This window comes from Eurytemora carolleeae, unplaced genomic scaffold, assembly GCF_000591075.1.
Source record: "Eurytemora carolleeae unplaced genomic scaffold, Eaff_2.0 scaffold496, whole genome shotgun sequence".
Taxonomy (NCBI): Eukaryota; Metazoa; Arthropoda; class Copepoda; order Calanoida; family Temoridae; genus Eurytemora; species Eurytemora carolleeae.
In genome coordinates, this window is record NW_019396422.1 from 22,968 (window position 1) to 36,361 (window position 13,394).

General features: G+C 33.1%; 1 protein-coding gene across 1 annotated transcript; it reads left to right on the forward strand.

Moving 5' to 3' along the window:
- Positions 1-9,941: 9,941 nt before the first annotated feature.
- Positions 9,942-11,389, forward strand: LOC111702991 (uncharacterized). The gene is made up of 3 exons (XM_023474825.1): positions 9,942-10,085; positions 10,487-10,611; positions 11,029-11,389. The coding sequence occupies exons 1-3, from the start codon at positions 9,986-9,988 to the stop codon at positions 11,194-11,196; spliced, it is 393 nt and encodes a 130-aa protein (XP_023330593.1). The 5' UTR covers positions 9,942-9,985; the 3' UTR covers positions 11,197-11,389.
- Positions 11,390-13,394: the final 2,005 nt, after the last annotated feature.

The following is a 13,394-nucleotide window of genomic DNA, read 5'->3' on the forward strand; positions in this document are numbered from 1 at the left end:
TTAACCTTCAAAATTGATCATACTACCTTTGGCATGTTTCTAAGGAGAATTGTATTCTCTACTTGGTACAAAATTCAAAGTTTAAGAACGTATAAAACTTTATGCAAACGTATGTTTAGTATTGTTAAAGTTATAAAATAAAATGCTTTATCATCTGTACATTATATAACTAAATAACTAAACGGTTAATTTGTTATAAAATCTATATAGATTCAGTTTTTATATCGTCATCAGTTAATAATTTTAACATTTCTACATTTTTATATTGTTGAAACAAACAAAGTAAACGGAATTGTAGTTATAGTCGCAACCTGAATAGTTATTAGCCTAATAAAAATAATAATAAATATTTACAAATTATCATCACAAAGTCGGAATAGTATTTTTTTCTGGGATCAGATAAAAAAGCGAATCAAAGACGATTGGAAATTTGCCCCTAATTCTAGCGTTTTTGTAACAACTTCCCGTGGAAAGGAAATGAGTTTTTGCCAGAAACTCTAATTTTGTAATCCTTATATCTCTGCAACCCGATGTCGTAGACCTTAGATATTTTAAACTATGAAATCTGTCTTTATGTCTTAGATAAGATATCTATGGTCCTTTTATGTCTTAGATAAGATATCTATGGTACCTTTATGTCTTAAATAAGATATCTATGGTACCTTATGTCTTAGATAAGATATATATGGTCCTTTTATGTCTTAGATAAGATAGCTATGGTACCTTTATGTCTTAGATAAGATATCTATGGTCCCTTAATGTCTTAGATAAGGTATCTATGGTCCTTTTATGTCTCAGATCAGATATCTATGGTACCTTTATGTCTTAGATAAGATATCTATGGTACCTTTATGTCTTTGATAAGATATCTGTGGTCTTTTTATGTATAACATAAGATATCTATGCAGTCCATCTATACCGTATATAGAGTATGTGGTTGCTCAATGTCCTGTATTAGTTTCTATTGTTCTATTGTCCTATATAAAATATCTATGGTCCCTCTGTGTCCTATATAAAAACTATATCTGGTCCCTTTGTGTCCTATAAAAACTATCTATGGTCCATATCTATGTCCTTTAAAACCTGTCATGGTTCCTCTATGTCGTAATTAAACTATCTACGGTTCCTCTATGTCCTTTAAAAACTTGCTATGGTCCCTCTATGTCCTATAAAAACTTTCTATGGGTCCTCTATGTCAAAAAACAACTATCCATGGTCTCTTTTTATGTCATAACTATATATATGGTCCCTTTATGGTCCCTATATGGTCCTTATATAGTCCATATATGGTCGCTATATGGTCCCTGTATGGTCCCTTTTTGGTCCCTATATAGTTCCTTTTATGATCCTTATATGGTCCATTTATGGTCCCTAAATGGTCACTATATGTTCCCTATATAGTCCCTTAATGGTCCTTATATAGTCCCTGTATGGTCCCTTTATGGTCCCTATATGGTTCCTATATGGTTTCTGTATGGTCCCTGTATGATCCCTATATGGTCCCTACATGTCCCTATATGGTCCCTATATGGTCCCTATATGGTCCCTATATTCTCCCTATATTCTCCCTATATGGTCCCTATATGGTCCCTATATTGTCCCTATATTGTCCCTATATGGTCCCTATATTGTCCATATATTTTCCCTTTATTGTCCCTATATTGTCCCTTTATTGTCCCTATATTGTCCCTATATTGTGTCTATATGGTCCCAATATTGTCCCAATATTGTCCCTTTATTGTCCCTATATGGTCCCTATATTGTCCCAATATTGTCCCTTTATTGTCCCTATATGGTCCCTATATTGTCCCTATATTGTCCCTATACGGTCCCTATATTGTCCCTTTATTTTCCCTATATTGTTCCTATATTGTCCCTATATGGTCCCAATATTTTCCCTATATTGTCCCTATATTGTCCCTATATGGTCCCTATATGGTCCCTATATGGTCCCTTTATTGACCCTATATGGTCCCTATATGGTCCCTATATGATCCCTATATGGTCCCTATATTGTCCCTATATTGTCCCTTTATGGTCCCAATATTGTCCCTATATTGTCCCTTTATTGTCCCTATATGGTCCCCATATGGTCCCTATATGATCCCTATATGGTCCCTATATTGTCCCTATATTGGCCCAATATTCTCCCTATATGGTCCTATATGATCCGTGTATGGCCCTATGTTCTCCCTATATGGTCCCTATATTGTCCCAATATTGTCCCTATATTCTCCCTATATGGTCCCTATATTGTCCCAATATTGTCCCTATATTGTCCCTATATGGTCCCTATATTGTCCTTATATGATCCGTGTATGGCCCTATATCCTCGACTGTTGCTATAGAACCTCGTATAAACCTCCCACGCTGTAAACCTACTCCACGGTTCCGCAACAATAAAATATTCAACATCGAAAATATACGTTCTTACACTTTACACACAACACTTTTACAATAATTATATTTATACAACTAGAGCTTGGAAACTGAAATAAAGAGTAAGCCTATTCAACTAATAACTTTTAAACCAGGCTTAGTTATCCAATCAAAATTTGAGGTAAATCTGTAAATACATCCATTCATAGTCATATCTTTGATTTTACAGAGATTGACCGAAAATTCATTTATTTGTTTTCATTGCTAGCTAGAATTTTATATTTTTTCAACCCAATGCATGTTGAAAAAACTTTCAAAGCAAGAATAAATTTCACCTATAAACTGTGACATGACAAGCAAGTTTTCACCACATTGTTTGTTAAAAAGATCCAGAGAACCAGAAAACTTTGGAATAGGAAGACGACATTGAAGTAGCCTTTAAGTGTGTATGTTGTAGTTAATAGTTCTACTGTATAGTGTTTAGCCTCTTGTTATCTGAAAGGGGTCTGAAATTGCTGTGTCAGATGTTCATTAGACTATTTAAGATCTTACCTTAAGTCTGCAAGTTATCTTCTTTTTTCCCATTTGTTTGGTTCCCACTATTTAGGGTAAATGGTTTGAAAGTTGAATATATTTCATGTACTGCAAACTTTAATGTACTGCAAACTAGCCATGATAAAAGTTAATTTATAGTACGACTTTGAGACCTTGCAGATCCACTGGTTTTGCTTTTACGAGAAAAGCAGATTTATTTGGTTACACATTAGAAATTCAACCCATTTTTGTTCATCTCGAATCTCTTAAAAAAGAAGAGTCATGATTGACAACTTTTAAGATTTAAATCTTGCATACATCTTACGCAAACTTTTCAGGGTTTTAGCAAAGTAATTACTTCATAACTCCTAACCAGGGCTACAAAATATTTGCGCTGGGTTGGCAATGTAACGACTCAGGACATGGGTGGACTCTTTAGAGATGTCCCAGTCTTGATAGTGGAAACATGCTTTGTGATGTGTGTATAGATAGCTGTGAGAGCTCTTATGCTTTTACATTTTATCTTTTCAAGAAAAGATGCTGACATAATACAAATAAAAGATGCTGACATAATACAAATAAAAGATGCTGACATAATACAAATCCTGAGATTCTAGAAGCTGGGGAGCTTTATAATAGTTTTAACCCTATCCCTGCTGGGGTATTTGAAAGCCAGTATGTTTGATGTCCAAATAATACAAATGATACATCATTGGAAAGCTCATATGCTCTACTTTTAGAATCTGCAAATGCAAAAAAATTGCAAACTTTCAAAAATTAACATTTTTCTGCAAAATCCAATTATATAGAAAATGCGTGCAAAAAAGGTCCAAACAATTATAAATTTCTTAACCATGCCATTTAAAATATGCAAAACTTTTGGCAAAGTTTTTATAACCTGGTGTGTTATTAAGAAAAACCAAAAATGTGTAAATACACCCCATGCTAAAAATTTGCAGACATTTTTTGCAATCTGCTATCTTATTTCATAGGCCGTAAAGCTAAAAATTATCAAAATCTTACAACTGAAAGTGGGTCAAAACAAAGATTTAGTTTGTCTAGGGAAAAAGTAGTCATTCAGGCAGTGTGCCCGTGGACTCAGGCAGTAAATATAAAAGCCCAATTTTAGACCTAAACGGAGGACTATGAGTAGTTAGGGAAAGTCAGGATTTAACAGCCACAGACCAATACTTTTTGAGTTATGTAAGGGATAGCTTTAAAGAGTGTCCGATAAAGATTTGAGTAGTTGGAAATCCAAAGTGAACAATGCATCTGTTTTACGAATTGTTGAAAGACATGGATGAGCAAAAAATTAGAAAACAATGGAAACCAAAAACATGAAGACGACTGTTAAACTCTAGCTCTGATTTTTAATAGTTCAATGATCAGAAAACTAAGGTAATGAAATGGGTAGAACAAAGAGTATGAAATAGAATGGAGAACTGACGCGGCCCGCCCTACCATATGATTATGCATGCTTTGAAGACGGTACTCCATTTGTATAAGAAATATTCTGAATAGGTTATTGTATACGCGGTAATTGTACATCAGACAAATATTTCTTTTACAAAGGAAGTACCAGCTGCAAAGCATGTATAACAGGGAGTAAGGAATAGAAGGGAGAGACAACTGACGCGGTTCGCCCTACCATATGATTATACATGCTTTGCAGACGGTACTCCATTTTATATCGAGCTGTTTGGTTTCTTTAGTAGGGCCCCACAGGAAAAATATGTATTGGCTCAATTTTCTTTGACCAGTTTCGCCAATACATATTTTTCCTGTGGGGCCCTACTAAAGAAACCAAACAGCTCGATATAAAATGGAGTACCGTCTGCAAAGCATGTATAATCATATGGTAGGGCGAACCGCGTCAGTTGTCTCTCCCTTCTATTCCTTACTCCCTGATGTATAATCATATGGTAGGGCGGGCTGCGTCAGTTGTATCTCCCTTCTATTTCATACTCCCTGGCGTGGAAGATAAATAAAACTGAAAAGAAGAGCAATAAAATAAACTGGGATTTTGTATTTCATAGGAAGGAATTGTCGCTGTATCACGTTGAACTAAAGTAAATTAAACTTAAGATGAAAATTTCAAACGTTTTCAAGAATAACTCCCCCTTTGAAGAGGTATTGAGAAGAACAAATATGTAAATAAATAAATTAGCTTTTATCATACTTGTGCGTCAAAATCAAAACTAGAGGAGCTACGAGGTCACAAAGTTGTACCAGTAATATCACATAAATTTGACCTTCTCCTGCTGACATATAGTTTCCAGTAAATGGAGTAAAGTTAAAGTGAGCATCTATTATAAGCGGTGTATGCCTGATTAATAGTGTGGAGGTTATCAACTTTTATTTTCTAACCTTATAATTTGTTTCTCAAAAGCAGAAATGGGCTTGAAACCACAAATGAAAATAATTAATCATCAATTATTAATAAATCGGACATGACACTCTACGAATAGCGCCTAAAGTCCCGTTCAGGATCAAACGTGTTGCAAAAAGAAAAGAAAAGAAAAGTTAAATGGAAGAAATATCGGAATTCTATCCATCTCTTCTATAACTCAATAGTAAATGGTCACAAAAGAAAATAGCTTCGACGCGACGTTAGACCAAAGTAGGGGGAAGGAAGGTATGAATTCTAGATGGTTATAAAATCTGCACGGGGGTTGGGGGAGGTGCGGATTCACCTCCCCCCCAAGGTGTGGGGGGGGGGGGGTGCAGCTATGAAATATTGACGATCTTTGCTTTTTTTGTCCTGCATTTCAGTTAACGTAGAAGCAGAGGAAGTGACTTGCGGATTTCTTGCAGCAGAGAAAAAGAACTTGATTAACGGAATGCAACACTTTATAAAATGAAAAAATGAAAAAAAGATTTAAAGAATACCGTTGTGAATCGGTCAATGGACATGCCAGTCTGTAATGGAGGAACTTACTTTAAATTTCGTCTGAAGTCTCTGTAAGAGACGGAAATAAAACGATTATCTGTTGATTACTAGAAAATTGGAAAATTAATTTAAAGGTTGAATTGAGAAGGAAGATAGATGGTTATTGGGGATGGGGGGGTTACAGTAGAGGTCAATGTCAACACAGGCCTATAGACACCATTAGTTAGTTAGATAGTTATATAGTCAGATAGATAGATATATATTTATAGATAGATAGAGAGATAGATAGATATAAAGATATATCTATATATATACTTTGCTTGGGAATCTAGTTGTTTGTTTGTCTGTTTGTATCCAATAAACGTCAAAACGGCTGAACCGATCGGGCCCGAATGTTTTGTAGTACCTCGCGTGAAGGGAATGTTTATGGATGATCGAATTTTCAAAAATTTGCATTTAACAAAATACGATTCTTGAAAATTTTGAAAATCCACGAAATTTTTTTATTAAATCCGCGAAATTTTTGTTTAACAATTTATACAAAGAGAACATGTATACAATTGAAATAGAAGATGGGCGCGAAGCACCCTACAGGCCCAGTATATGTATAAAGATAGATAGAATAAACTTCTTTAAAATTTCAAAATTTTTACAAATGATTTTCGACAATTTCTTCCTGACTTTACGGATCCTTCAACTTTTCTCGAATCTTCTTAAATTTTAAAATTTAAATAGAGTGCTAACAAAAAATTAGAAGTCCCAAAGTTTGATAGCTGATTACAAAAGCAGTAGACATCTTTTTTAAATTAATCATTTTTTTCGTTATTGGGTAGATAGATAGAAAGTTAAGAAAAAATTGACGTATAAATGTATGACATAGCATAACGACTAAGAAATTAACCCCGAAAATTTAAATACAATTTGCTGAGGAACCTGATGTTAAATAAAGTAGTTTAAATAAAAAACATAGCACACACGTATATGCCAGGGCTCGTCTTTAAAAAAATTAAATTTAAGAATTTAAAATAAACCATATAACGTATCATCTGGTTATCTTACAGGCGAGAAATTTCCAAGATGTTCTAGGCTTAGCATAAAAAGAGAAACTATTTTCTTTTCCGAAATATATTTGGTGGATATTAAAATTTAACATGATAGCTGACTTTGGTCAATCTAAAAAGTCGGGAGGCAGGGGCACAGTGGTTTCGGGGGGGGGGGGTGCATTATTTTTATTCACTGAATAATTTACGTTTGAAAAATTAATAAAGAAGAAAAACACGATAGATAGATAGTTAGATAGTTATAGATAGATAGATGGATGGGATAAATAGATAGATATATAGATATATTATAGATAGATAGGCTTTTTTTATTTTTCATATTTAATTAAAAATCAACATGTGAAAGATAAACAAGTGTTTTTACATAATTATTATAATCAACAATTAGATTAATAAAAAAGACAGGAAATCCTGTCTTTTTAAGAAAAAGTTCAATGTCCGCTTAAATGCTTTGAAAAGGGTTCTTTTAATCGAAATAGTAATAATCCATTATTATTCTTATTGTTAATTATCATAATTTCATGTAAATCACTTGTTCATCCTTAAAGGGAGTGTTCTCGAAAAATGAAAGGGGGTATAGGCTTAATGCGATAAAAAAGCGCTTTTGATCGCTACTAATCTTACTTCTATCTGTTGCGTCAATAAGGAGAAAATTGATAAAGACGTCTCATACCGAAGAGCGTAGCGCCCATACAAAATGAGGAAGTTGGAACATACGACTTAGACCGTAAAAAATCAAATTAATATCAAACAAATCATTCAGATATTACAACCTATAGTCATCGATTATCTTTCGCCACATTTGTATACATTTGATATTTCATGCTAGTTTTGATTTTGTTTTTTAAAATAATATTTAGCTTCGAACATTCCTGGAAAATATGAAAATGTCGTCTTGATTACCAAAAATCCTCGAAACAGGAATAAATGTTTTTATAAGTAACTCTCAGATCATAACAATTAAAACATATTATGAAAAATCAACTATATACAAATGTGTATGTTGCAATTTTCTCACGTTGTATGGACGCCATGTTATTCGGTATGAGACTTCTTTAACAATTTTCTCCTTATAAAAGCAACAGATAGAAGTAAGATTAGTAGCGATCAAAAGCGATTTTTTATTTTTCGCGAACACTCCCTTTAATATATATATATATATATTATATAATCAACAATAATTTATTTATTATTGAATCAAAAAAAGAAATTCACACATATATATATGAAAATTACTTGTGATATGATTATATATACATTGGTTCCTTAAGTTATAATTTTACCTAAAACAGATAAAACCTTGCTTATTGGTAAGATCGGGTAATGTTTAAATAAAAGAAATGGTTGTGGATAATATTCATGATATAGATGCTGGTGTATCGTGTAGTTAGTGTGTATCCCAGATATATATTTTTAACCCGGAGTATGGAAGAATTGAGGTTTGGTTCTGACCTAGACCTAGACCTAGACCTAGAGCTAGAGCAAAGTGAGCCCCTAAGCTCCCATATGGTTTCACATCGGACAATTGATTCATCGAGAACCAAAACTTAAACTTTGTTTTATTTCTTAAATTTATTCGTCAATGATCTGATTACTCTCCTCATACCCATTCACCCTGATGTCGAAGATATCGGGTTCCGCAGATATAGAGATTAGAAAATCAGAGTTTGTGACAAAAACTCAGATCCTTTGTGAAGAAAAAAATTGTCTTTAAAAAATGTTTGAATTGGGATTGCGCTTTACAAATTACATGTCACGAACTATAAACATGATAGATAGATAAATGGAAAGCTAGTACAATCAAAAAATATTAAATATTAAAGTTCATTAATTTTGAATAAATTCTGGATTAATTAAACTTTATTCTCAGTTCACGTTTTCATAATTTATTCAGTTTTACAGAAAAATGTTTCGAACGAAGAAGTCACTCAAATCTACACAACATGAACTGAGCTGGGAACTTTTGAATGGTGGATATCGGGATTAATGCTTGATCCACTCTTTTTCTGAATCTCCAGATTAAATAATGCTTGTTTTCCTCTCGTTATTAATCTGCAGATTAATTAACTTATCGGGATTAATGATATCCCATTCTAAAGTTTTCAGCTCTGGATCGACTTTCAAGTGTCGCAATGTTTTGGGCATTTTGGTTTACCTCACTATTCCAATAATACTTTTTTGTAGCCCTAGATATGTACGTTTCAAATTTTTTGTTTCTGGCTTCTCTTAAAAAAAGAAGTAATTGGCAAAATTGTGATTTAGCGTTCATGCTTTGTTTCACATTGTGAGGTTTCTTGCGTACCCTCGTTTTGCATCTATTGCTTAAGGCTGATAGAAACCAGGGTACCGGCGGCCGCATGTTGTAAACAGTGAGGGTGTGTGTGGATCTGTGGCGGTTTTGTATAAAATTAAGATTTTTACGATCATTTCGTCAGTTATTCGCTCACGATGAAACCTTTAGTAAGTATCTTGTACAAAGGAGCAGAGTTGGGAAAATTGGGCTCATTTGCAAGGTTTTACCCTCAAGAATGAGACTTCAGAGACGACTTAAAACTAGTTGATATTACCGATTTAAAGGTACCGAGCAAGTCGTCGCTTAAGTCTCAACCTATATCAAAAGAAGAAGATTGTTAACCTTTCAATAACTCACAAAATATTTCTAATTTACTAATCATTATATCTGTGCAACCTGGTAGACCTATGAAATGTAAAAGTTTGAAATTCAGGTTGCATAGATATAGTTTAGAACATTAGAAGTTAAGGAAAGTGTTCATTTTTTATTTAAAAGTAAAGTATATATTCCGGAAAAGCAATTGTTAAACTACCACTTCACTAAAAACTCTGATTCATTTGAAGTACCGTACTGACTTATAGGTGGAGTACCGTACTGACTTATAGGTGGAGTACCGTACTGACTTATAGGTGGAGTACCGTACTGACTTATAGGTGGAGTACCATACTGACTTATAGGTGGAGTACCGTACTGACTTATAGGTGGAGTACCGTACTGACTTATATAGGTGGTAAACGGAACGGTACACCAAATTAATCATCCCCCTCTTAGAGAGATTATAGTGATTTTTTCAAAAATGTTAATTTGTAGGTGTGTGTTGGTGTCTTGATGTTTGTCTGTGTGTATGGTTACCCTCAGGGGCCCCCACCAGGAGGAGAAGGACCCCTAGCTTTCCCTAGACCAGGGGCAAACGGAGATTATGCAGCAGGTATTCAAAATTAAGATTTTTTCCCCTATAATTTACAGATTTTTTAAAAATAATTTACTAATTTTAGTTCATAGATTTTTAAAATCCATAATAAGTTCTTAAATATATTTTAAATTTTAAAATAATTTACTGATTTTAAAAATTACTTTGATTTTTTAAAAGTTCGCAGATTTTTGAATAATTTAATGAATTTTCAATAATTTGCATATTATTTAAATGATTTACAAATCATTTTAATAGGTTTTAAGTATTTTACAGATTTTTCAAATTTTTTCTTTTATTTCAGTAAATTCTGATTTTCTTATCCATATACTTTTTGCAACCTGACGGTGTAAAGAATTAGGCAATTAGACAATTAGAACTTGTTGCGAGTGTTTAATTCAACTATTTTTTTTTTGCAGGAGATTATTTCCAGTACATCAATGTACCGGCTCACAAGGTTTTTGAGTGGGGATACAGGAGAGGAAACCCCAGTCATAACAGGGAACAATATCTTTCACAGAAGGATCACACATTCAAATCTAAGGTAAGAGAAACCTTTTTTTTAAAGGGACTAAAGTGAACCAACCTTTATAGAGGCGCATGTTCAAATCACAACGGTACATTGAAAAGCATTTGTGATCAAGAATAAATGAGCTATCAATCAATCAATCCATCAATTTTTAAATTGTCTGAAATTTTAAGCTAAAAATTACAATATCTGTCACATCATTGATCAAATAAATGTTTAAAGGGTACCATTGTGAATCTTACATGTCCCTCTTTATATGAAGATTACAACAACAGATCCTTTGACACTAAAATATTTTGAGAAATCTGTAATTTTTTTTCTTCCTTGCTAAAATATTGATTTTCTGTTTTAACAACTTTTTCCAAAAATAGATACCTTTACATTTGTTTTCTTTAATGAATATGGCGTTGCTGATGATCTAAATATGTTTAGCTAAAGTGGAGTGATGCCTACGGCGGACATGGCGAGCATTACTTTGATTACAATCACGGCGATTCCTACAAAGAGCCCGCCCCTGCATACCAACCAGCCCCCGCCTATGCCTCCGAACCTGAGCCTGTTTACGAACCAGCTCCTACACTTTATAAATCTCGCAGATAAACCAAAGAATCTCAAAATATGAAATTTCTATTTATAAAATGACAGCGGCAGTTATAGCGCCATTTTTTATTGTCAATGTTGACAATCAGTGCCATTATATTGTTGGCGGGGTATATTCATTCTAGAATAGACAAATCAAAATATGTATTTTCATGCAAATGTACTTTAGTGAAAATAAATGATTTTTGAACCATTTTTGAGAATTTATTCTTTTTTGTCCTTTTCGTCTTTTTTAATTTGAATTTAAAGTTTGACTTTAGTTTTGTAAGATAATAAAACCTAGAGTGAGTTTTGTTGGCTTAATTGGTTTTATCGTAATTTATGTTTTCAAATTGATTTGAGAAAGCATATCAAATTAACTTTGAAAAGAAGGATAGGGAGATATTGTCATTCATCTATATAAAAAAGCTCTTCCCTTATTCATATGTTCGAAAATTTTCGTTCGTATTTTGCTAAATTTTCTAGATATTTCGCATTTTTTCACGGGAAAAAAATTTGGGAACATTTTTTTGCAAAAATTTCGCATTTCGCGAAACTATTTTCGCAGAAAACCAGGGGTGTTGAAGCTGTATTTTGTCTTTTTTTAATTCCAAATTTTTTGGCGAAATTTTCGCATTTTTTTGTTAAACAAATTGAAGCGAAATTTCGCGAAAAATGCGAAATTTTTCCTTTTTGCTGCAAAGCCAAGGTTGTACCAAATTGGCTGACATTTTTTAGGGAACCCATGGGTATTGGGTATACCCCGGGGTGAATTCTACTTGCAACGCCGGCACTTCAGCTTAAATCATAATTTAAGATCAAGCGTGCAGGCAAACGGCGGGAGTAACTATGAGTAATCTGGGCAACGCCGGGAAATTCAGCTAAATTCATATAGATTTGGATAAAGAGAAAAGCGGAATTTATTTCATTTCAGGCGACAATGTCTAAGGTCGATGTTTTAAAATAATAAGTGATTTTGGATATAATACACCTTTGAATCAAGAAAACGTTAGTTTTCAGAAATATAAGTTTGAATACAGAAAAGGTTTAGAAATAGAAAAAATTGGAATATAGAGTAGGTTTACCTTAAAAAAACAAATTAAGCGTATTAAAACCACACAACTTCATATATTTAAGAAATAACTCCCCATTCAGAAAATTTGAATAATATTTCAGAAAAAATTTATTTTTGAACAACATTTTCTTGTACGATAAAAGAAGCACATTTTTTTCGTTTATTCGTTTGACAAAATAAATGATTCTGTACAAAAAAGATTCAAAGCTAGGTGAACGTAAAAATGCAAGGAATGAGCCCGAGCCCACAAGGATTTAGCGAGTCTACTACACACTGGGTACACTAGACAGGCTGGTACGAGTAAATGAAAATGCAGTTCGGATATTGAAAAGATTGGGCCTGAAGTCAAATTATACAGTATATTGCACGTTTGACATAATTCATAAGTCTTAACTCCTCTTATTGAAAGATATTTGAGAATCAAAACTAGAGGAGCAACAACGTCACAAAGTCATAAAAGTAATGTTGCTTAAATTCTACGTTCAATTTCTGTCTAATTCACAATGAATCGTGTGAACCAGATTCGGTATTAGTCAGATACCACATTTAAAGAATTTGAGCCGCGGCTTAAATTTTAGACACGGCTCAAAAATGGTTGGTTCCACTTAAAATTTTATTTAAGCCGGCGCTCAATTGAAACCGGTTTTTGGTAGATTTGAGACGCGGCTCAAATTCATTAAATTCGGACTCTGTTGTATGAAGTTAAAAGATTAGAATTTAGAAAACGAAAATTTTACTTATTCTGCACCACCAAATTCAAGCCGCTTACTTTCTAAGCTCCTACGTTTAAAGCTTGAAGGTCCACGACATCAGGTTGCAAAGCTATGAGAATAAAAAAATTTGTGACAAGAGGAACTCTTTTCAAAACTGTTTATTTTAAACATTTGCCTTTCTTACCCCGAGAGAAAATATAAGGAAAAATTATCGATTTAGTGTTTAAAAGCATTGAAAAGTTTATTAAAAAAACATATTTCCAGAATACAGGTTTAAAATGATGTTAGCTCACTGTGTTAAATATTTCCAGTATACAGGTTTAAAATGATGTTAGCTCACTGTGTTAAATATTTCCAGAATACAGGTTTAAAATGATGTTAGCTTACTGTGTTAAATATTTCCAGAATACAGGTTTAAAATGATATTAGCT